The sequence below is a fragment of the Littorina saxatilis genome, linkage group LG4 (genome assembly GCF_037325665.1).
Source record: "Littorina saxatilis isolate snail1 linkage group LG4, US_GU_Lsax_2.0, whole genome shotgun sequence".
In the NCBI taxonomy this organism is placed as follows: domain Eukaryota; kingdom Metazoa; phylum Mollusca; class Gastropoda; order Littorinimorpha; family Littorinidae; genus Littorina; species Littorina saxatilis.
The window spans coordinates 18,434,351-18,459,217 of NC_090248.1; the positions used below are offsets into that span (position 1 = coordinate 18,434,351).

A 24,867-nucleotide genomic window follows, 5' to 3' on the forward strand; every position below is an offset into this window, starting at 1 on the left:
CTGTGTTTCTTACTTCTTTATTTTCCCAGAGATTGTACTTAAAGTGGAGGGAAAACTAATTTCTTAAGTCAACTGAGTGTAACACGCGCACGCACGTACACACACGCCCGAGTGCACACAGACACGCACACACACACACTCACACACACACACACACACACACACACACACACACACACACACTCACACACACACACACACACACACACACACACACACACACACACACACACACACACACACACACACACACACACACATAAGGAGCATTCGAATGCACAGCTTAAGAATGTTTCGGATTTTTTTTCGACACGAAGATATTTGTGTCTGTTGATTTTTAGAATCGAGTCCACTTGTTGTTCGCGCCAATATCAAGTTAAACGCAGTGATTCCTTTGCCTGGAGCATACTCCATCTCAGCTCACTGCAACAAAAAGCAACCACTTAGATATTAACATTGGTATTTTTTTCTTTCTTTCTGTAGAATATATCGAAAAGGTGTTGGGTGTGATAAGTATTGGACAATGAATTGTAAATTCCGGTTGCCACGGTAGAGCTCGTTATCAAACAATTTGACTCTCTTTATTTGTGAAAATGTAAGATAGTAAAACCATGGATGAAAAAGTGTTCCACCTTACCCACTAAGCCAAGTGCGCATGATCCAAGCTGGGCAAATGGTTTCACTTCGACTTTTTATAGAATCACAACGTCGCCCTCTTTTGCTGATAACGTCAGAAATTGTTGTTGAGTTAAACTTTAAGTTATTCGTTGACCACATGTCTTTAAATTGAACGTTACCTTGGCGGATGATGAGTCGATGTGTCAGACCGCCCAGCAGTCCTCCCACCACCCCCATGGACATTGCAGATCCCACCATCACACCTGTGTAAACACACACGCAAATTTAAAACAAACCACCAGTCTCTGCCAAATAAAACGATATTCTTTACTGAGGCTTACGTTTTTAGAGCAGGTGGTCGATAGATTGGTCTTCCCTCGGTCTTTTTAGACAGACGTGCAAACAGGAAGATTGAAAAAAGCGAGTAAACCAGCAAAAAAAAACAATGCGCTGATCAATCACAAGAAAATAAAGAGAGTGTGTACATCTGGAGAATACTTATGCGGAATACAATTCCCTTTTTTGCTAAACGTGTTCTGAATTTCTCCAGAAAGCCCTATTAGCAAGCAATGGTAGTAGTAGTACAATATAGTAGTAACAATCCAGACTACGAGGGGAAAGTCGTTGGTTCATTCGAATGCTCCTTATCCCCTTATGTGCCAGGAGACTGCATGGTTCCGCGTATCTTTCACTCGCTGCTGACTTTAATCAGAACGCTTACTTTCCTTTGTCATTTGATCAGGTCTGTTATATACTGATATGCGCGCTCTGCATCACTTGCTTATGACGTAGAATACAACGATGAAAGCTCATACTCACCAACGGAATAACGAGTGTCATCCTTAACGTACTGTTGACACAATGATTCCTTGGCTGAAGCGTTGAGTGTGGAGGTGAGGGTGGGAAACGGTGTTGGGGTGGGGTGTGGTACTGAAGGCGGATGGGCTCTACCCGTTATGACGCTCATCTGGTTCAGTCTGGTCACCCGTATGCTGTTTGGGTCAGCCACTATGAATGACGGCTGCACGTGAAAGAGGTAGAAACGTTGAGGCTCTGGCACGGCAATAGATGATGCTTAAGCCTGATCTACTATATAATACTGGTAGGATTTTCGGTGGTTTTTCGATTCCTGTCACCAAACCGCGCGGATTTGTGCCTTCTCCTTCGGTTGCTATGCCAACGTGACCCAGGAAATCGATTCCGCTAGGTCCCGACTTCCAATTTTGTCCACGAACAAAGTTTGAAGAGGTTTGTCTCGCAAATTTGAGCAGAGAACAGTGAACTTTGACCTGAACTTTGACATCGCGGCGAAAGAGATCTGTGATTGGTTCTTCTTCAACTTTCGGTTCGACTAAACACGCGACCGCACCTCAGACGAACCTTGCTGTGTGTTTTATTTCTCTACCCCAGACGAACCTAAAATAATAAGAAGATAGATAGATCTGTTTATCTGTTAATGGAACTCCAAAATATTCCATAGATTTGTTTACTAAATAGTTCGAAACATTATCACCTGATAAGTCGCCGTATAACCTTATAGGTTCCAGCGACTAAATATTTTCCCCCGGTTCAACCATAGACATGTACGTCATCATGATCTCCCCTTAATTTGACCGTTATTTTGGCTGTCTTAGTGAAATGGTAAGATATATCTCTATGTTTTTTACATGTAAGTGTTCGGAAAAAATACAGTTATAGCAGCTATGTACAAAAATAAGCAGCATATGCTCTTTTCGCCAAAGTAAAGTCCTTTTTTCTTCTGGTTTCTTATATGTGTCACAGCACACCGCAAGCTTTTAGGCGAATAGCAAGTGAGTGGTATATATATATCATCAATTTTATAGAAGATAACGGTGTAAAATACTTACCATGTTCATGTCCGTTATACGTTTTCAATATTCCATATGTGTCATTTAATTGTGTGTTGCTTGATGCCATGTATGTATGTGTGTGTGTGTGTGTACATGACTTTAAATAAGCATGGATGGATGTGTGCACTCGATTGTGTGTGTGAACCATGTATATATTTTCTGTTGTCAATGTTGTCAATTAGATATGTTATACTATGCGTTTGAATCATTAAGTATTTTAGACGTCATACTTTTTTTCGTATCTTCACGATGGCTTTTTACCCGTTTAAATTTTAATGCTTCCAACTTTCAAAGCGCTGCACGGCTGGGAAGAGATGCGCACTTTTATCACTGTTGTTCATGTAGACGTAATCATGGATTCATGCAAACGTCATACCTGCTGTATTTTATTTTGTTTGTTTGTATAGTCGCGTGCGGTCGCGCAGTCTTTTTGGTCAGTTCCGATTACCTCCCATTGATGCGAAAACCTATATGACTGTTTTTTGTTATTTTTCTCTCTGTTAATTCACCAGTGGCTATGTAACATGTGTTATACCTTATAGGTTCCAGCGACTAAATATTTTTCCCCGGTGCAACCATAGACATGTACGTCATCATGATCTCCCCTTAATTTGACCGTTATTTTGGCTGTCTTAGTGAAATGGTAAGATATATCTCTATGTTTTTTACATGTAAGTGTTCGGAAAAAATACAGTTATAGCAGTTATGTACAAAAATAAGCAGCATATGCTCTTTTCGCCAAAGTAAAGTCCTTTTTTCTTCTGGTTTCTTATATGTGTCACAGCACACCGCAAGCTTTTAGGCGAATAGCAAGTGAGTGGTATATATATATCATCAATTTTATAGTAGGTAACGGTGTAAATTACTTGCCATGTTCATGTCCATTATACGTTTTCCATATTCCATATGTGTCATTTAATTGTGTGTTGCTTGATGCCATGTATGTATGTGTGTGTGTGTGTGTACATGACTTTAAATAAGCATGGATGGATGTGTGCACTCGATTGTGTGTGTGAACCATGTATATATTTTCTGTTGTCAATGTTGTCAATTACATATGTTATACTATGCGTTTGAATCATTAAGTATTTTAGACGTCATACTTTTTTTCGTATCTTCACGATGGCTTTTTACCCGTTTAAATTTTAATGCTTCCAACTTTCAAAGCGCTGCACGGCTGGGAAGAGATGCGCACTTTTATCACTGTTGTTCATGTAGACGTAATCATGGATTCATGCAAACGTCATACCTGCTGTATTTTATTTTGTTTGTTTGTATAGTCGCGTGCGGTCGCGCAGTCTTTTTGGTCAGTTCCGATTACCTCCCATTGATGCGAAAACCTATATGACTGTTTTTTGTTATTTTTCTCTCTGTTAATTCACCAGTGGCTATGTAACATGTGTTATACCTTATAGGTTCCAGCGACTAAATATTTTCCCCCGGTGCAACCATAGACATGTACGTCATCATGATCTCCCCTTAATTTGACCGTTATTTTGGCTGTCTTAGTGAAATGGTAAGATATATCTCTATGTTTTTTACATGTAAGTGTTCGGAAAAAATACAGTTATAGCAGTTATGTACAAAAATAAGCAGCATATGCTCTTTTCGCCAAAGTAAAGTCCTTTTTTCTTCTGGTTTCTTATATGTGTCACAGCACACCGCAAGCTTTTAGGCGAATAGCAAGTGAGTGGTATATATATATCATCAATTTTATAGTAGGTAACGGTGTAAATTACTTGCCATGGTCATGTCCATTATACGTTTTCCATATTCCATATGTGTCATTTAATTGTGTGTTGCTTGATGCCATGTATGTATGTATGTGTGTGTGTGTGTACATGACTTTAAATAAGCATGGATGGATGTGTGCACTCGATTGTGTGTGTGAACCATGTATATATTTTCTGTTGTCAATGTTGTCAATTACATATGTTATACTATGCGTTTGAATCATTAAGTATTTTAGACGTCATACTTTTTTTCGTATCTTCACGATGGCTTTTTACCCGTTTAAATTTTAATGCTTCCAACTTTCAAAGCGCTGCACGGCTGGGAAGAGATGCGCACTTTTATCACTGTTGTTCATGTAGACGTAATCATGGATTCATGCAAACGTCATACCTGCTGTATTTTATTTTGTTTGTTTGTATAGTCGCGTGCGGTCGCGCAGTCTTTTTGGTCAGTTCCGATTACCTCCCATTGATGCGAAAACCTATATGACTGTTTTTTGTTATTTTTCTCTCTGTTAATTCACCAGTGGCTATGTAACATGTGTTACAGAATTGCACCGGTGTAAGGGTTAACATTTTATTTTTCACCAAGAGAATATAATTCATTATATGCGGGATAATGTGCGGGGGGGGGGGGGGGGGGGGGGAGGGGTGCAAACAACATTTTCACAAGCACATAACCAACAAAATGACATCGCATGCGCAGCACACAAAGTGCGTAGCACGGGTACCACTAGTATTATGTAATTGGGCGAAGTTGACTTAGCGAAGCCTACTTCACGAAGCTCTCTGCACGAAGCTTTGGCGCTGAATTGTTGGTAAAAAGACTTCGCGCAGTTTTCGCGAATTCAACTCTAGGTATTACTAAAGAAAGCCTTAGAAGAAAACAAATCTGCTGTAGTTTTCATTGCTGTGGAAGAGTTCCTTGTGCCCCCTTTCCAACAAGTAATCATCAGGCAAACACCCGCCTCTGATCAGAGGACTCAATCAATGATGGCGTCACAGTGAATAATAAACTCCTATGTGTAGGTTTGTTAGTGTCCGCTCTTTATCATGTCCTTTTATCTGACAAATATTGTCATCGAGCTCACAACTCACTGCCGGCATGATCGTTATCCTCAGTGTAGCCACACGTATGTTTGCTTCACAGTTTTAAAGGGGAATAACGCATCCAATGTCAAAAACAAAACAAGACAGATATATCATTAGTATCTCCATACCTGGTCTGACCCGGCGTTGAGCTGAATGACCATCCTGTTGCCTTTGACAGCGTCCAGCAAGGCCTGTGTTGCCGCGTCCAGTGACGGCTGTGTTGTGGGGTCTGACACTGTGCTGTGTACGGCTGGCAACGGCAACAGGTCTAGGCTGATGTCCAGGGAAAATTGCTGCACTCTGTACTGAAAAGAGCATGGTGTATAGTTAATTGAAATGTTGTTTTTAGAAAAAAAAGTTGACAGAATAATCTTTCGCTGTCTACACTGTAAACTGAAGTTCTCCCCTTTTGAACACACGTTTGATAACCAATTGTGAAAACTGTGTGAAATACTATATGATTCTACTAGCAACAGTAGCACACATATCTACAAGCAACAGTAGCACGTATATCTACTAGCAACAGTAGCACACATGTCTTAGTTCGTGTATGATTTATTTCATTTGATTTGTGTGCAAATGTCATTATGTCATTGTATATTATGTTCACCCCCCCCCCCTCATAAGGGGCTATGGCCTAAATGAGTAAACAATCCAATCCAATCCAATCTCTCTCTCTCTCTCTCTCTCTCTCTCTCTCTCTCTCTCTCTCTCTCTCTCTCTCTCTCTCTCTCTCTCTCTCTCTCTCTCTCTCTCTTACCTGTACATTAGCTACACGTAGTGGGGACACGTTGATGGCCTGAGCGATGCTGTGACGCACAGCGTACTTGAACTGACTCTGGAAATACTGGAGCAGTGTCTCGTATACACCTGTAACAAGTTGACATGCATGGAACAAGAAAAGCACACTCCCTCCCGTCAACACAGATTGGCTCACCATCTAACATATCGCCAGGCGTTTACATGGGATAAGACCACTTGGTCACATACCAACAATCATCATTAACTTAAAGACTTTAATTTGTTCTAATCAAACAAATTGTCGCTTGTTCATTTCAATGCTTGTTATTCTCTCAGGTGCCAGGAGAATGGTTCTGGATAACTCTCACTTACTCTATTACACATGTCGTATGAATTTAGAGCGCTTACTGCCCTTTGTTTATCAGATCTTGTTCTATTTGGTAGTCCATTCAAAGAGCAAAGAAAATTGTCTTACGAGAAATGCTGAAGACGACAACGTTGCGCGGAGCACCAATGAAGCAGCTGCCCAGGTTGATTCCTTCAAAGATGTCCGGAACGCTGGACTCAAAGTCGTACACATTGGTCACTGATTGCTGTCGGGAACCGAACTGACCACAGGAATTGTTATTGACAAAACAATACGTTACAAAGTCCCAAGCGAATGAATGATTTGTTTGTCAATAACAAACGTTCCAACAACTTACCTTTCTTGTTTTTTATTCTGAATTTTGGAACGTTGGCAGTCTCTTTGTTTTGGGATTTAACCACAGAAATGGCAATCACAAAGGCTTAAAAGCATTGAGAATGGCGGGTTATTGGGTATGGTTCAGAACTGTGCTCATAGTAGCAAACCCACATTGCAGTTGTTACATTTGCTTAAAATGTATAAGTCGTCTCTCTTTATTCTCGATACTCATGTGATGCATTAAAAAAAAACACGACGTACGACCCAAAGGCATGGACTCAAGAATACTTCACCCCGTAAAAGCAAGACGTTCGGCATGCAGCCACTTATGACACAAGCCTCTGTGTCCCAAATGTTCTATTGTTAATGTACCTATCCCTCAAACGCATGATACTTGAAATATCGTGAATTGAGGTGTCGTGACGTCATACTTACGTCATCCAACGTGTAGATGACCTGAACGGGAACGCCAGCAGCAGAGTCGGGCATGTTCTGATAGCTCCAGGAAGTCTGTTGGATACAGACATGGAAACACCCACATTCAGCTACAAATAACATCCTCTGTGTGCTTTGAATTACGTGTACTACGTGTTTCTTTTTCGAAGCCTAAGTTAAGTAATATCAAATGGAATCAACAGTAAGATACAACGGAATATTGCCATATTAGAAGACAGTGTGGTTGTAGTGTGACGATAGGACAGAGTCGGATATTGTAACGATGATCTGGTCAGGTGTGTGTGGGGGGCTGTAATGCAATGTAATTTGTCTCATCACGTTCTGTTTTGTCTCATCACGTTCTGTTTTGTCTCATCACGTTCTGTTTTGTCTCATCACGTTCTGTTTTGTCTCATCACGTTCTGTTTTGTCTCATCACGTTCTGTTACTGTTAGTACGTTTAAGCTCACCGTGCTAAAGGCCCACTCAAACGTAGCATTGACCGCAACGCCCAGTAGATCCTCCGCGTGTTTTTCCACAATCCAAACATCGCAAGGGATACCACGAATTGTTCGCTGCACACACAGGCTTCAACATCGTTATATGGTATGTTCTTCTGACATGTACGAGAAAAAGATGGCTTGAACTGGCGTGCGCCCGAAGGTGCGTTTGTGTGTGTGTGTGTGTGTGTGTGTGTGTGTGTGTGTGTGTGTGTGTGTGTGTGTGTGTGTGTGTGTGTGTGTGTGTGTGTGTGAATTCAAATAGGTATGCAAAATTGACTTGAATGTGATTCATTTTTTGGCATTTCAGCTTCACTTTGCTATGATAATTATTTGTAAATTTGGTTATTCTATTTATATTCTCTTATGAGTTTTTTTTTTTTTTACCTGGCCTTGGTACGTGTAGTTCCCATTTAAGTTGAGCATGTTGGTAGCACTCTGCAGCCTCAAGGTCACGAGGTCTTGGCCATGCGTGACGTCAGGGGTGAGGGAGAGGGGGGTGACGCTGCAGTTCCCACGCTGCAAGTCCACTATGTATTCTGTGCCTGTTACATCCCAATCCACTCAAGGTCAGTATCAGGCTTATTGCCCCCACCTCCCTCAAACAACTGCCCCGTGGACAATTGCCCCCCCCCCCCCCCTTCGACAATCCCCCCCCCCCCCCAATATGGTAGGACAATTGCTAGGCCACAACGCTCAAAACCTGATGGTCATACCCGGCCATAACTATATTATCTTGACGGGCGTACATGATACACCTGCACGCACCGTGTTTCATTCACAGCGGAAACACGCATCACTGCATTGCAATACTAATAAGAGCATCCACCCATCATGTCCTATATGGATGCTGTTACTGTGGACCTTATAATTATTGCTAATTTATGTTGAATGCGAAATGCATGCGTCACCTGTGTTGAAGTCATTGACGACTGCCAGAGGGTTTTCGCCATACTTCATCGAAAATGATGTGAAGCCACGGAATTTGTAGGCTACAATTCTCCCTTGCGCATCATACCTTTCCTGTGTAAAACAATAATGCATAATCATCATTCACGCTGAAAAGAACAAGAGCGAAGACATGTTCCAATTAGCCATTTGAAGGAAAGGATTCGATGTGGTGAGCCCTAGCATAAAATAACAACAGGTATTTCTTCTTTTTTTTCCGTGTGTAATAGGGAAAGAAAATAATGCTTGCTTAATATAGCCGTCATAATGATATTATATAGAAGAGACCTACACCACATGGACATTTAAAAAAAAGACACACCAAAGCAACACAAAACAACAACAACAACAACACACACACACACACACCCACACACACACACACACACACACACACACACACACACACACACACACACACACACACACACACACACATAGCGTAGAGATGTATCTAGAGACAGTGACAGACAGATAGACATAACGACAGAGATGACGTGCAAGCCACAAGCCAGCGGGACAAACCTGAGTGTAGGTGATGCCTTTGCGCTGCTCGTTGATGGTCTCGCCAGTGAAGGACAGGGCGCTGGGCAGAGCCGGCAGTGGCTTGGTGTTCTTCCGCCCGGGACACACCACTCCGCTCGGCGTCTGTGTGCACGTGCAACAAGCAGAAGAAACTGGACAGTTTGTTTGGTATTTGGAGATACTTGACTTGTGCAGAGTAATTTAGATTTACGTGTGCATTTATTCTTCTTATTTGCCTAGTACATGGATATATAGGGACGTAGCATATGCACCCTTTAAAAACAAATTGGTATAAGGGCAGTGTGTGTGTGTGTGTGTGTGTGTGTGTGTGTGTGTGTGTGTGTGTGTGTGTGTGTGTGTGTGTGTGTGCGTGTGTGTCTGTCTGTCTGTCTGTCTGTTTGTCTGTATGTGCCTGTGACGTATCTGTGTGTGAGTGTCGGTCTTCGTGCCTCTGTCTGTCTGTCTGTGTATGGGTGTGGGTGCGAGGGTGTAGTGGGGGGGGGAGGGAGCTAGCCAACTTGACTGCGTTTGTCCGAATTGGTATTTGATTCAGCAACTGGTGCAACAACCTACCTCGAATACGTGCTCCGAGTCCGGCGGAATGTTGTCAATGAAGTGGATGAACTCGTACTGATGTTCGAAGGAACGGAAATACTGGTCGTTGACGTACACCCTCCCGGTTACGTGACACCATACGGGGATGTTGACGACACTGGCTGAGGCCACCCAGGCTAAATTGTCTGCACACACCAACGTGAGAGTACCCCAATCACTGATTTGAGTGGTCTCCGATAGCCATACCGTTTGAAGAGACATTAAAGAAACAAACACACATCTCTCTCTCTCTCTCTTTCGTGTTCTCGTGTCCAGATCTACCTGACCAAATAACTTGTATCTGTACTCGTAAAGTCACGGCAGGTAATGTACATGTCTGTGGTCATTATTGGCACACTTACCAAGTTCAGTCTGTCTTCTCGTCGTGAATTGTACACCTCTCTCTTCTGATTGTCTGTGTGTCTGTTTGAGTGTTTCGGCCTGTCTGTATGTCTTCTTGTCGTGGCTTTTACAGCTCTTCTGATTGTCTCTTTGTTTGTTTGAGTGTTTCGGGCTGTTTGTCTGTCTTCTTGTCGTGGCTTTTACAGCTCTTCTGATTGTCTCTTTGTTTGTTTGAGTGTTTCGGGCTGTTTGTCTGTCTTCTTGTCGTGGCTTTTACAGCTCTTCTGATTGTCTCTTTGTTTGTTTGAGTGTTTCGGGCTGTTTGTCTGTCTTCTTGTCGTGGCTTTTACAGCTCTTCTGATTGCCTCTTTGTTTGTTTGAGTGTTTCGGGCTGTTTGTATGTCTTCTTGTCGTGGCTTTTACAGCTCTTCTGATTGTCTCTTTGTTTGAGTGTTTCGGGCTGTTTGTCTGTACCTGTGTGTGCCGAGACCTACCCACAAAAGCCCAGGTGACGTGCATGGAGGTGTTAGACTGGGGCCAGTCCTGGCACGACTCCCACTGGTTGACGTTGATGCCTCGTGCAACTCTCTTGCCCACATACACTTCTGGTGTCCCGGTCTGTAACACACAGTCATGGTATAACGTTGATACTCTGTGCAACTCTCTTGCCCACATACACTTCTGGTGTCCCGGTCTGTAACACACAGTCGTGATATAACGTTGGTACTCTGTGCAACTCTCTTGCACACATACACTTCTGGTGTCCTGGTCTGTAACACACAGTCATGATATAACGTTGATGCCTCGTGCAACTCTCTTGAACACATACACTTCTGGTGTCCCGGTCTGTAACACACAGTCGTGATATAACGTTGGTACTCTGTGCAACTCTCTTGCACACATACACTTCTGGTGTCCTGGTCTGTAACACACAGTCATGATATAACGTTGATACTCTGTGCAACTAACTCTCTTGCCCACATACACTTCTGGTGTCCCGGTCTGTAACACACAGTCATGATATAACGTTGATGCCTCGTGCAACTCTCTTGCCCACATACACTTCTGGTGTCCCGGTCTGTAACACACAGTCACGATATAACGTTGATACTCTGTGCAACTAACTCTCTTGCCCACATACACTTCTGGTGTCCCGGTCTGTAACACACAGTCATGATATAGCGTTGATGCCTCGTGCAACTCTCTTGCACACATACACTTCTGGTGTCCTGGTCTGTAACACACAGTCATGATATAACGTTGATACTCTGTGCAACTAACTCTCTTGCCCACATACACTTCTGGTGTCCCGGTCTGTACCACACAGTCATGATATAGCGTTGATGCCTCGTGCAACTCTCTTGAACACATACACTTCTGGTGTCCCGGTCTGTAACACACAGTCACGATATAACGTTGATACTCTGTGCAACTAACTCTCTTGCCCACATACACTTCTGGTGTCCCGGTCTGTAACACACAGTCACGATATAACGTTGATACTCTGTGCAACTAACTCTCTTGCCCACATACACTTCTGGTGTCCCGGTCTGTAACACACAGTCACGATATAACGTTGATACCTCGTGCAACTAACTCTCTTGCCCACATACACTTCTGGTGTCCCGGTCTGTAACACACAGTCACGATATAACGTTGATACTCTGTGCAACTAACTCTCTTGCCCACATACACTTCTGGTGTCCCGGTCTGTAACACACAGTCACGATATAACGTTGATACTCTGTGCAACTAACTCTCTTGCCCACATACACTTCTGGTGTCCCGGTCTGTAACACACAGTCACGATATAACGTTGATACTCTGTGCAACTCTCTTGCCCACATACACTTCTGGTGTCCCGGTCTGTAACACACAGTCACGATATAACGTTGATACTCTGTGCAACTAACTCTCTTGCCCACATACACTTCTGGTGTCCCGGTCTGTAACACACAGTCACGATATAACGTTGATGCCTCGTGCAACAGTACTCTCTTGCCCACATACCCTTCTGGTGTCCCGGTTTGTAACACACAGTCATGATATAACGTTGACACCTCGTGCAACTCTCTTGCACACATACACTTCTGGTGTCCCGGTCTGTAACACACAGTCATGATATAACGTTGGTACTCTGTGCAACTCTCTTGCACACATACACTTCTGGTGTCCCGGTCTGTAACACACAGTCATGATATAACGTTGATACCTCGTGCAACTCTCTTGCCCACATACACTTCTGGTGTCCCGGTCTGTAACACACAGTCATGATATAACGTTGATACCTCGTGCAACTCTCTTGCACACATACACTTCTGGTGTCCCGGTCTGTAACACACAGTCATGATATAACGTTGGTACTCTGTGCAACTCTCTTGCACACATACACTTCTGGTGTCCCGGTCTGTAACACACAGTCATGATATAACGTTGATACCTCGTGCAATTCTCTTGCCCACATACACTTCTGGTGTCCCGGTCTGTAACACACAGTCACGATATAACGTTGATACCTCGTGCAACTAACTCTCTTGCCCATGAACACTTTTTCTATGAGTGTCCCCAAGTTAGAAGGTTTTGGACTTATATTGAAAAAATTTTGAACAGTCTGACAGGTCGGGCTTTTTTTATTGTCTATTACAGATGTATTATTCGGAGTCGAAGAATGTCAGGAATCAGCGTTAATTAACCATGTTTTATTGATAGCAAAAATGTGCATTAGCAAAGTTAAGAAAACTAAATCGCATATTCCATTGGAAATTGTATTTCAACAAGAACTTGCGCTACGAAAGGTTTATCCCCATTGTCCTTAGTTAGATTGTTGTTGAATTAAAAAGTAATTTTGTGGAAATGTAACCTGAAATGTAAAAGAAAAAAGTTGTAACAGTTGATTGAAAATGAAATAAAACACCAGTTAATACACAAGAAAGAAAAAAAAACAGAAAAAAAACTATCTTGCCCACATAAACTTCTTGTGTCCCGTGATATGACTCTTGTGGGTTTCTTTTTTAATGAGAAATGCACCACCCAACAACATTGTACAGTGACATACTTATTTTAAGACCTCCAAAGATCTGATAAAATCAGGTCTAAAAAAGGAGAAAGTCCCAAACTTGGAGCTTAAAAGGGGGGTTCCACTGTTAGCGATTGTTTGTTTGAAGCACATTGCAAATTAAACTTCGGCGTTCCAGCACCATGCATCTTTTCTGCAGGCAACCAGCCGTACACAACCGCCGCACGAAAGAGCTGCGCGACTCGCATGATGCAGCGTTGTACGCAGCTCATCTTAGTGACTCGATTGTAAGCGGCACCTACATCTTGAACACACGGCCAATATAATTATATTGGCCGTGTGTTCAAGATGGCGGCACCTACAGAATGTACAGAAATTGAACCCGCCCCTCTTTGTTTTGAAATCCAAGCTCGACATTCTTAACTGTGTGTTTTTCTGGTGCCTTACTTTAGGACCCAGCAGCTGAGAAGGCTTGATATAAACATGAACACTCAAAGACAGTCAAACATTGGCGCGATGGCTGGTGGCTTTATGGCTTTATAAAACAGCCATAGCTTTCGCGCATAGTGTGATTGTGAGTTTTTTGGGGGAATGGGGGTGTGTCTGTCTGTCTGTTTGCCTGATGGTCTACTCTGTTCACCCGTATTTGTGTGTGTATCTGTGTGCAAGTTTTCTTGGAACATTAATTATTCCCTGCACTTCGCAATAACTCTCAGAGCCCTTAACGTGGCAAACTTGTAAGCCAACTTACCTGCCCGCCAAACCTGAGGGCTGCTGCCGGGGAGAAGATGTGACCGTCGTTGTCTCCCAAGAGAAACATGTAGCCCGCTGTGGACAGCTGCTGAACCTGGCACGAGTCTGTTCAACACACAATACACTGCTTTACTGGAGCGTCTTAGGAAAAGCAATGATGCAGGGTTTAGGCAATGTTTCGTCGTTAGTCGTTTGCCTGAAGCATACGATTTTAAATGATCAATCATTCTGGCTGGGAGTCAGTCAAGGAACTGATAGAAGTTCTAGCCTGTCGTTTTAGATTAAAAAAAAAGAAAAAAAGAATGGCCATTTGATTTTGGAAGGTTTTTTTGTGAACCGATCTGTGTTTTATTGATTCAGGTCTGATCTCTCTGTATGTGCCTTTAAAGGACAGTCCAGCACCCTTTTGTGAATGCATCCTTTGCGATTTTTTCTTTCAAAGCCCAGAAGATGTATAGGAGTGTGTCGAACTAATAAATACGACCACAAAAATGAATTATTTTATACTCGTACGTACCCCATCCTAGCCTTCCTGTTGGCACTAGCATATTCTTCACAGATGCATATAATTCGTATGTCCCCTTCCTAAAACTGAATTGATTAAGAGAAGGGAGGAAAGGACTAACCATTTTAACTACGGGTTTCTCTGAAACAGTTGCCCAAATCACTCTTTCTAATTACACAAGGTCTTTACAACCAACGTACATGTATCAGGCTTCACCACCAGCAGCTCATTGGTGTTGTAGTCATAGTAGTAGTCGGTGGTGATGCCGCCTTTGATCTGACGCAGCTTGCCGCGGTTGTTGTGGTAGTCGTAGATCTCGATGAAGTCCATGGTGATGTTCTTGTCCACAAAGGTGGCCTCCACGTGCACTGTGAACTGACCGGACACTGCGGGCCGCTGGGGCTCCCCTGGACAGTGGTCATTGTACAGTGACCGTTGTTTATTAGCGTAAAGAGGTCAGTTGGTAATTGGTATTGGCGTAAAGTGGTCAGTTGTTGATTGTTATTGGCGTAAAGTGGCCAGATGTTAATTGCTATTGGCGCAAAGTGGTCAGTTGTTAATTGTTATTGGCGCAAAGTGGCCAGTTCTTGATTGTTATTGGCGAAAAGTGGCCAGATGTTAATTGCTATTGGCGCAAAGTGGTCAGTTGTTAATTGTTATTGGCGCAAAGTGGCCAGTTGTTGATTGTTATGGGCGTAAAGTGGCCAGATGTTAATTGTCATTGGCACAAAGTGGTCAGTTGTTAATTGTTATTGGCGCAAAGTGGTCAGTTGTTGATTGTTATTGATGACATGTAGGTGATGTGTATACCCGCGCTTAACACTCGAAAGACCATTTGATGCTAAGAAGGTGACTGTCACTCAAATGGGAACTTGTGCGACGTCTACGACCGTTTCCACCCCCCCCCCCCCCCCCATTTTTACATTTAGTCAAGTTTTGACTAAATGTTTTAACATAGAGGGGGGGAATCGAGACGAGGGTCGTTGCGTATGTGTGTGTGTGTGTGCGTCTGTCTGTCTGTGTGTGTGTGTAGAGCGATTCAGACCAAACTACTGGACCGATCTTTATGAAATTTGACATGAGAGTTCCTGGGTATGATATCCCCGGACATTTTTTTCCTTTTTTCGATAAATGTCTTTGATGACGTCATATCCGGCTTTTTGTAAAAGTTGAGGCGGCACTGTCACACCCTCATTTTTCAGTCAAATTGATTGAAATTTTGGCAAAGCAATCTTCGACGAAGGCCGGGGTTTGGTATTGCATTTCAGCTTGGTGGCTTAAAAACTAATGAGTGAGTTTGGTCATTAAAAATCGGAAACTTGTAATTAAAATTATTTTTTTATTAAACGATCCAAAAACAATTCCATCTTATTCTTCGTCATTTGCTGATTCCAAAAACATATAAATATGTTATATTTGGATTAAAAACAAGCTCTGAAAATTAAAAATATAAAACTTATGATCAAAATTAAATTTCCGAAATCGATTTAAAAACAATTCTGTCTTATTCCTTTTCGGTTCCTGATTCCAAAAACATATAGATATGATATGTTTGGATTAAAAACACGCTCAGAAAGTTAAAACGAAGAGAGGTACAGAAAAGCGTGCTATGCAGCACAGCGAAACCACTACAGCGCTGAACAGGCTCGTCAGTTTCACTCCGTTTTGCACAAGCGGCAGACTACGGTCATTGTGAAAAAAAATGCAGTGCGTTCAGTTTCATTCTGTGAGTTCGACTGAGCTTGACTAAATGTTGTATTTTCGCCTTACGCGACTTGTTATACTTTACTTTGAATGATGACCTCTCTTATATATATGTCACAGGGGAAACTAGAATTCAGTAGGATCCGGAATCCTACTAGTAGAGACTGGAATCTCAGTTTCTACTAGTAGATACTGGAATTCCAGTCTCAACTGGACTTTTTCAAGTTCAAACTGGAATTCCAGTATCTACTAGTAGATACCGGAATTCCACTTACAACTGGATTTTTTCCAGTTGAAAGTGGAATTCCGATATCTACTAGTAGAAACTGGAATTCCAGTTTCAACTAACAGCCAGTTCATGTTGGAATTCAGTTTAAATTGGAATTATTTGAAAACTGAAAAAGAAACTGGGATCATATCCACAGAGAGGGTTCAACTTGAAAACAAAGCTTAGATGTGACAATGACTTCTTCACGTGAATCTGAGTTGTTGTTGCAAATAAAGTGACCAATGTTCTCCAGCCAGAGTAATATGGAAATTGGAATTATTTGAAAACTGAAAAAGAAACTGGGATCATATCCACAGAGAGGGTTCAACTTGAAAACAAAGCTTAGATGTGACAATGACTTCTTCACGTGAATCTGAGTTGTTGTTGCAAATAAAGTGACCAATGTTCTCCAGCCAGAGTAATATGGAACAACCGAGGCCCTTCTATTCACAGTGAGTCTTGATCAGTTGATCAGAGTGAAGTGTCAGTGACAGACAGCAGTCAAGATTGAAGATGGAGTCCGAGTCAGAGGATCAGAAAACTCTGTTTTATTCTCTTTTAGAAGCACACATACGGAGTCTTGATGACAGCAAACGAGAATGTTTCTGCATTGCCCAAGAGAAGTACACAAAAATAGTGAAAGCTCTGCAACTGAACAAGGGCCAGCAATGTCCAGAAGGTGCCAAATTCAAGTACAGGTGTGCAAAGCATTATAAATTACAAGTTGTGGGGGCAAGGACAATGCTATGTTGCCAGAAAACCAACTGCCCGGTTGTGACCAGAGAGGAATTGTTTGCGACAATTGCGCGATGTCACGTTCATGTTGGCCATGGGGGAAGGGATAAAACGTGGGCGGAAATCAAAGCAAACTACGCAGGAGTCCACCACTCAGCAGTCAGTGTGTTCCTGAAGACCTGTCCCAGCTGCAGGCAGCGCCAGGTGGTGAAATCACTTCCATCTGGAAAGGCAATGATCAATCTGTCTTTTCTACTCAGAGTCCAAATCGACCTCATTGACTTCCGCAGCAGGCCTGACAGGGACTTTAAATGGATCCTGCATGCAAGGGACTGTTTTTCGAAGTTTTCTTGGGCCTATCCCTTGGAATCCAAGACTGCAGCAGAGGTAGCAGGTCATCTGTTCGACCAATTCTGCACCTTTGGACCACCACGCCTCCTGCAGAGTGACAATGGCAGAGAATTCACGGCGAACGTGATACGTGAAGTGTGTGATCTGTGGCCTGGAACAGTGATCATCCATGGACGCCCAAGACATCCTGAAAGTCAGGGTAAGTGTTCGTTTTTATTTGTATTTTTTTCAGAAATGAAAATTAACCCTTACAGTGCCTACAAGACGGGTATACCCGTCCTGCACTCTAGCCAGTTAGAGAAAACATTCTTGTCGAAGAGTGACCATGCATTGAAACACCCCGGCAGTGAAAGGGTTAATGAGGCAGACCTACCGGTGGTAACATGTTTTGTCTGTTGCATCTGTCAAAAGATAAACATTCAGCTTTTTTCGTAATCGGATCATTTTTCACATTTTACTGACATTGAATTGAAACACCCCGGCAGTGAAAGGGTTAATGAGGCAGACCTACCTGTGGTAACATGGAATATGAAACCGAAATTTAACGCAATAGGTCTAATCTAAAATTTCCATAGTGGTGATTGTGATTGTGATTTTTTTTTTTACTGGCGGTATAACAAGCTAAAATGGGTATGAACTGAACCGCTATGATGTCCAGGTTTTGAAAACTAATGTCGCAGTTGCAGCACTTTAGTACAACATGCTAGATTAACCCCTTGTTACCAAAACCAGGAAACTTTGAAGTTTTCACTCATTCCCCTAGTTTTGGAAAACGGCACTTTGAATTTTAATTTAAAAACATATTATGAATCTGTTTGACTTCCTTGACCTTTACAGATGTATTTTAAGGCATTTTGAGAAGGGATTGCGTTATTAAGACTGGGAATATATCAAAAGTATTAAAAAAAATTATGGAATTTGAGCAATATTTGGTAAAACGTTCTCATCACATCAGTCAAACTATGGATTAACATGGATAAATAGATGTTATTTTAACCGTCTGGGGGTGTAAAATTTGAAAAGTGATTTTGGTGTGCCTCAATTTTACATAAAAGTCCAAATTAACCTCTTGTCTGTGAAATATGGAAAAAATGCCATTTTTCATTTTTCCAACTTATTTTTTCTTCAAAATTAACGATATGTTATCCAACGTTACCGATTTGGGTCTGTTTGATCTCCTAAGCCTGTCTAACTGCATTTAAAGTGAAATACACAGTGCCATTTTTAAAAATTAGGGGAATGAGTGAACTTTTCAAAATTTTGACGTTTTGGGGCAACAAGGGGTTCATTTGGCATGTTGTACTAAAGTGCTGCAACTACATCACTTTTCAAAAACTACACACCATAACGGTTCAATTGATACCAAATGGTCGAAATGGTCATGGCACTTAAAGGGGTATGAAAGACCTAAACCGGAAGTAGAAATCTTTGAACGGCAGCTGATACATTACCTTATCAACTCTCATTATCCAAAGTTTCAAGCCTGTAAGTCCAGTATTACTTCAGAAACATCGGAAAACTCAAAATCAAATTAAACAATTATTATCCGGAAGTGGTCCTAAAGGCTGAATCTTATCATCCCATGTGATGGGAGAAGCCTGGAAGATTCCAACTCAATGTCCGACGCGAAGCCACACTTCCCTTTTGATAATAAAACGTTGTTTTTTTACCACTTCCGGATAAGGATTGTTTATTTTGATTTTGCGTTTTCCGATGTTTCTCAGCGAATACCAGGCTTTCAGGCTTAATTTTCTGGATAATGAGAGTTCATAGAGTAATGTATCAGCTGCCGTTCAAGGAATTCTACTTCCGGTTTAGGTCTTTCATACCCCTTTAATGGTACTGTGACAGTACCATGAACCTTTCGATGAATGATACACTCGACTTCTCAAATTAAAACTGCTCTAGCAGCTTTATAAATCAGCTTTACAACCTGAAATATGGGCTACAGACATAGTGCAGTGGCCTAGGCTTGAAAAGGCCTCTATTTAAGGTGACAGTATCCAACTGGGATTGCTTCACTGTGTGCAGGGTGCATTGAGAGGGGGAACGGAGACCTACAATTGAAACTAGGCAAATGGATGGATACCAATGGCCCACAATGGAGCAGGGGATTAAAGTCTGTGGTTCACTCAATCAACACATCAGTTTCAAGTGCAACTGGGACAACACCGTATGAACTTGTATTTGGTCAGAAACCACGTTCGGACCAAGCTGTTTGGGAGGAATTTGCAGCTCAGGGTATTGTGCGTGAAGAAGATTTGCCAAATGATCTGCTTGTTATGCTTCCCACAATGAGGCAGGAAGGTGCAGTCGTGCAGTCAGTGAGTGAGGAAGATGCAGTCATTGAGTCATTGAGTCAGGAAGGTGCAGTCGTCGAGTCATTGAGTCAGGAAGGTGCAGTCGTCGAGTCATTGAGTCAGGAAGGTGCAGTCGTGCAGTCAGTGAGTGAGGAAGATGCAGTCGTTGAGTCATTGAGTCAGGAAGGTGCAGTCGTCGAGTCATTGAGTCAGGAAGGTGCAGTCGTCGAGTCATTGAGTCAGGAAGGTGCAGTCGTTGAGTCATTGAATCATGATGGTGCAGTCGTGCAGTCAGTGTGGCTGGACAATGTGGGGCGTGTAGTTCTGAGTCAAGAAGACACAGCCGTGAGTCAGAGAAGTGCAGTTGTGCAGTCAGGGAGCCAGAGTGACATCAGCTGCGAGGACGACGAGAGAATCACTGTGTGGAGTGAAGTGGTCTTTGATACAGTTCTGCAGCCAGTCAACAATTCTTTGCCAACTCCCGGACCTTCAACTGCTGGTATGTGGTATGCTTCTATCTGAATTGGTTTTAAAAATCTTGTGTTTTAGAGATATTGGCCATGCAACCATTGGACTAGTTGACGCCCATTACTGTATTAGTCGTATTAATAGGAGTAACATTCCATTACATTAACCCTTTTGCAGCCATAACAAACTAATGATGAACACAATTTTGATAATGATAGACAATGCAGGAGACGGGAGGTGCACTGGCAAGGGTTAATGACTCTGGGGATTAATGGCAGATTTGATGCAAATACAACTACAGTTCATTTGTTTCACAGGTGCTGACCGTTCTTCAGAAGCAGTCAACTTTCAAAAAAAACTTTCCTGTCAAAATGGGTCAAGTGTATGTTTTTGCAATGAATTATTCAGAATTTCTTCCTGTATCACTTCAACGTCGAAACACTAGTACACAGTGATTAATGTGTACACATACATGCCACATTATCATGTCACATTTCCCAACAGAGAAGAAGAAGAATGACTGCAAATGTCTGTTGCAAATACAACTGCATTTTATTTGTTTCACAGGTGCTGACCGTTCTTCAGAAGCAGTCAACTTTCAGGATCCTCTCGGACCTTCTCTCAGCACTCCTGAGCAGCATGCCACTGGTAAGTTTCTTCACACTTCCCTCAACACACTTTCAATGTGCCATATTTTCTATCAATTTATAAAGACTAGTTTGAAGATGTTAACAGGTTAACCCTTACACCACCTTTCTTGGTTTTCACACCAGCGTAGACGATTTTAATTTGTTTGTTTCACAGGTGCTGGTGGTTCTTCTCTCGGCATTGTAGAAAACGTGGATTCACCAAGTACATCATCTACTACCTGTACCAGCCACAAGCGAGGAAAGGAGTATCTTCTTTTGAGCGACAACGTCATCGTTTGTTCTGGCACAGAGCACACAAATCTTGACGTTGTGCATGGTGTGAAAGTGACTAAAACCACTCATGCTGTGTTTTCTGTTGACGAAGTGTTCGTTCCTACACATGTGCCTACAATTGCCAACCCTATGAATGAACCATTAGAAGTAGGACAGTTTGTGTTGTGGAAACGCACTGCAACAGTGCAAAATGAAGAAGGGAACACGGCTCACAAGGAGAAGCGACTTGTTGCCAGAAATAACTATTTGAAGGCTGCCAGACGTCAAGACACGAGGTACCAAAAGAAGGTAAAAGACGTGACCCAATCATTCCAAAACGGGCACACTGTCGGAGTGAAAATCCACAGTGCCGACAGGACCAACACTGACGTGCGGCTCTTGACCTGCAAGATTCTGGAATCAAAGATGAGGGGCGGTGATTCTGTCTATCGGGTGTATTGCCCGACTGGAATTGTTAAAAACTGGTTTCGGGGGGTGGAGCTTGTGGACATGAGCAGTGTGGTCCTCCCACATCTCAATGTGGTAAACCCACAGACTCTTAAGGAAGTGTCCCTCATTCAAGCCTCCAGGTCATCAACTGGTTGGCAAAACCGTGGAGCTGTCGCCAGGTCCGTCTGTACGTGCACAGGCGCGTGCATGACAAAGAGGTGTCCGTGCAAAGATGCCAAACTTGCATGTGGCACCAAATGCCACCCGCACAGCAAGAAATGCAAGAACATGTCCTGAAGTTGTCTGATGTGATTTTCATTGATTTGACTATGCAGTTTGTGGTGTTGGGTCTTTTTAAACAATGGATTTGCTTTCAATAAAGTAGTCAACTGTTCATTTTAAACAAAAAAGAAACTACATTCATCTCCATCGCGAAATTCCAATTTGAACTGAATTCCAACATGAACTGGCTGTTAGTTGAAACTGGAATTCCAGTTTCTACTAGTAGATATCGGAATTCCACTTTCAACTGGAAAAAATCCAGTTGTAAGTGGAATTCCGGTATCTACTAGTAGATACTGGAATTCCAGTTTGAACTTGAAAAAGTCCAGTTGAGACTGGAATTCCAGTATCTACTAGTAGAAACTGAGATTCCAGTCTCTACTAGTAGGATTCCGGATCCTACTGAATTCTAGTTTCTACTGTGACATATACATTCAACAAAATGATAGGTTATTCTTACCGCTTGCAGATGGAGGGAGGATGCATGTTTTATTGTAGGCAGTCGTTTTCTTCAAGCATGACGTCAGTGCCAAAATTAGCAACAGCCTCCAGTTGGTTGACCAGATGTCTGTGAAAATGTTAACACAATGTCCAAAATGATTTTGAACATACTAACCACTGTCAGCGTTCCTTCTAGACTGTTATACAAACCTGGATGTTTTGCTACAAAACGTTTCTGATCGTCATATTTGTTTTAGACACTTGGCAACATAATTTCGTTCAAACTAAGTGCTATGAAACAATAATAATCAAACATTTTGGGCATGAAGTGAAGTTAAAAACTTATCTTGCGTGGCAGACACTTGAGAAAAATGCGAAATACAAGAACAAGATATATAGCTGAAAACTGTGTGCACTGTGTACGGGTTATTCTCCAGAGCTGGCTACAGTTTTGTGACATTCATTCTCAGGCCCATGACTTATATTAAATGGCAACTATAATCTATTCTCTTTACTTGTTCATTAATACCGATTTTAAACAAATATCATAGTATACATCTTCTTTTCTTTGTTTTAATGTCAGTATTTAAATCCGTGTCACATCCTCTACTGCATGTTGCCATGTTACGCGAGTGATGTACTTTGAAATGCTTGTAATTTGCTGAACGTAGATAATCAAAATGTGCAAGTATTTCTAATTCTTTCTCTGCAGACCAAGATGTATTTGGAACCTGTATTTATCAATGTAATCAATTCGTATGGTTAAAAAGTCTCAGTAAAATAAAGAAATATCAACTTCGTAACATAGTTTCAATTGGTAGTCTACACATCTCTGGAGAATAACCCAAATACAAGTGACAGAGCTCGTGTGTAGTAGTCCGCAAACAAACATCTGTTACAACCCAAGTGAACAATATCTTTCTCAGTGTTCTAATCCTGGATGAGTTGGTTCTAGTTGAAGCAGAATAGAATTTATCGACATACATGTTATGGTTAAGAAGTTGTCTAATATCACAGTTTAATGGCCACATTCTGAGCGTCAAATAGTCAACAAAATTGCTGAAAAATGTTTACATTATGTGCTCACCTTTCATGCTGTAGAGGGTGTGTTATACCGTTTACAAGGTGAACAACTTTACGATTATGATAACATATTGGTGATAACACGCTGTGTAGTCGCGCGAGTGGGGAAATAGCCTTTTGATAAACTGAGGCTTTGGTTATGATAGTGAAAGCGTCGCCGAACACAGCGTCAGTTTTGTGTGTGTAAATAGTTTGATTTGATGGTTCAAATACACATGTTGCGCCCAACACACACACGCGCGCACGAGCAAACACACACACACACACACACACACACACACACACACACACACACACACACACACACACACACACACACATACACAACCACTGCAACTTCAACATCAACCAACATTTTATTCGTAACTTCATCTGGCAAGGCACGTACACACCAATTAACACAATTCTCAATGAAACAAGGCTGAACAAGAATGTGAACAACATGTAACAAACGCGTCATAATCGTCAACTAATTTATTTCTACTGTAGTAGCTACAAGCAGAAATCGTGAATCGGACATTTTGAAGTAATACTGTGTATATACCATCCAGATACATAAGAAGGCATGAGTTCTTTTACGTCCCGTTTTTGTTACCGACTCTGAAGCCGTTTTGGTTATAATACCGTGATATGTAAGTCATACGTGAGATGTGGGAAAAAGTCGTGATTTAATTCACTTATACCGGTAAAAGATTTCTCAAAAACCATCATCATTTCTGGAATGTGGAGTCAAAGCTATTAAAAATACAAGAAACAGTTAACAAAAGTAATAACACTTACACAAAAAGATTGTCTGGAGAAAACCTCAACAAGAAATCTATTGCGTTTGGGTATCTGGAATGATTTACTGTGAGACCGACCTCTGACAGCAAATTTGTGTTGAAAGGGAATGTTTGTATCATACGCTTTCACAGCAAAGTGTTGACAGGGAATGTTTGTATCATACGCTTTCACAGCAAAGTGTTGACAGGGAATGTTTGTATCATACGCTTTCACAGCAAAGTGTTGACAGGGAATGTTTGTATCATACGCTTTCACAGCAAAGTGTTGACAGGGAATGTTTGTTTCATACGCTTTCACAGCAAAGTGTTGACAGGGAATGTTTGTTTCATACGCTTTCACAGCAAAGTGTTGACAGGGAATGTTTGTATCATACGCTTTCAAGACAGTCCTTCCCGTGAAAACATCCGATCCGGTCACGGGATAAGACCATCACGGGATAAGACCATCACGGAATAAGACCATCACGGGATAAGACCATCACTCTACTTGGCCACATACCAAAAGTCAACGTCCTGACTGCTTGCTGTTGTGAGAAGGCGCGTAGAGCACAGAGAACACCCCCACCCGCTATGCACAGAGAACACCAGGATGGTCTTATCCCATGTAAAAGCCCGGCCAGATCTGAGACCAGTTTTCACGGAAAGGAGTGTGCCTTTTACAAGGAATGTTTGCATTATGCTTTAGTTTAATACTTTGTAGTATGTCACTTCTTTTCTCTCAAGATGAGACGTTCCTGCCTAAA

General features: G+C 42.0%; 2 protein-coding genes across 2 annotated transcripts; one reads left to right on the forward strand and one right to left on the reverse strand.

The window, feature by feature from the left end:
* LOC138964147 (uncharacterized) lies at positions 1–23,456 on the reverse strand. The gene is made up of 17 exons (XM_070336038.1): positions 23,347–23,456; positions 22,279–22,386; positions 14,559–14,765; positions 13,852–13,958; positions 10,579–10,702; positions 9,722–9,888; positions 9,149–9,271; positions 8,587–8,698; positions 8,063–8,220; positions 7,646–7,750; positions 7,176–7,250; positions 6,531–6,663; positions 6,075–6,184; positions 5,443–5,619; positions 1,438–1,639; positions 798–881; positions 1–423 (listed from the first exon to the last, which is right to left on the reverse strand). Exons 1-17 carry the CDS (start codon positions 23,351–23,353, stop codon positions 416–418), a joined length of 2,007 nt encoding a protein of 668 aa, XP_070192139.1. The 5' UTR covers positions 23,354–23,456; the 3' UTR covers positions 1–415.
* Positions 16,167–21,998, forward strand: LOC138964146 (uncharacterized). Its single transcript, XM_070336037.1, has 4 exons — positions 16,167–17,615; positions 19,448–20,215; positions 20,752–20,832; positions 20,989–21,998. Exons 1-4 carry the CDS (start codon positions 16,844–16,846, stop codon positions 21,831–21,833), a joined length of 2,466 nt encoding a protein of 821 aa, XP_070192138.1. The 5' UTR covers positions 16,167–16,843; the 3' UTR covers positions 21,834–21,998.
* Positions 23,457–24,867: the final 1,411 nt, after the last annotated feature.

What these genes read in the sequence shown, in the direction of transcription:
- LOC138964146 (XM_070336037.1), top strand. Translation starts at nt 16,844, where the DNA reads ATGGAGTCCGAGTCAGAGGATCAGAAAACTCTGTTTTATTCTCTTTTA. An exon ending in AAGACATCCTGAAAGTCAGG is followed by an intron (nt 17,616 to 19,447) that starts GTAAGTGTTCGT and finishes CACTGTGTGCAG; the next exon opens with GGTGCATTGAGAGGGGGAAC. An exon ending in TCCTGAGCAGCATGCCACTG is followed by an intron (nt 20,833 to 20,988) that starts GTAAGTTTCTTC and finishes TTTGTTTCACAG; the next exon opens with GTGCTGGTGGTTCTTCTCTC.
- LOC138964147 (XM_070336038.1), bottom strand. An exon ending in CGTCACCTGGGCTTTTGTGG is followed by an intron (nt 9,889 to 10,578) that starts GTAGGTCTCGGC and finishes TGGTGTGTGCAG; the next exon opens with ACAATTTAGCCTGGGTGGCC. An exon ending in TCAACGCCGGGTCAGACCAG is followed by an intron (nt 1,640 to 5,442) that starts GTATGGAGATAC and finishes TTTCACGTGCAG; the next exon opens with CCGTCATTCATAGTGGCTGA.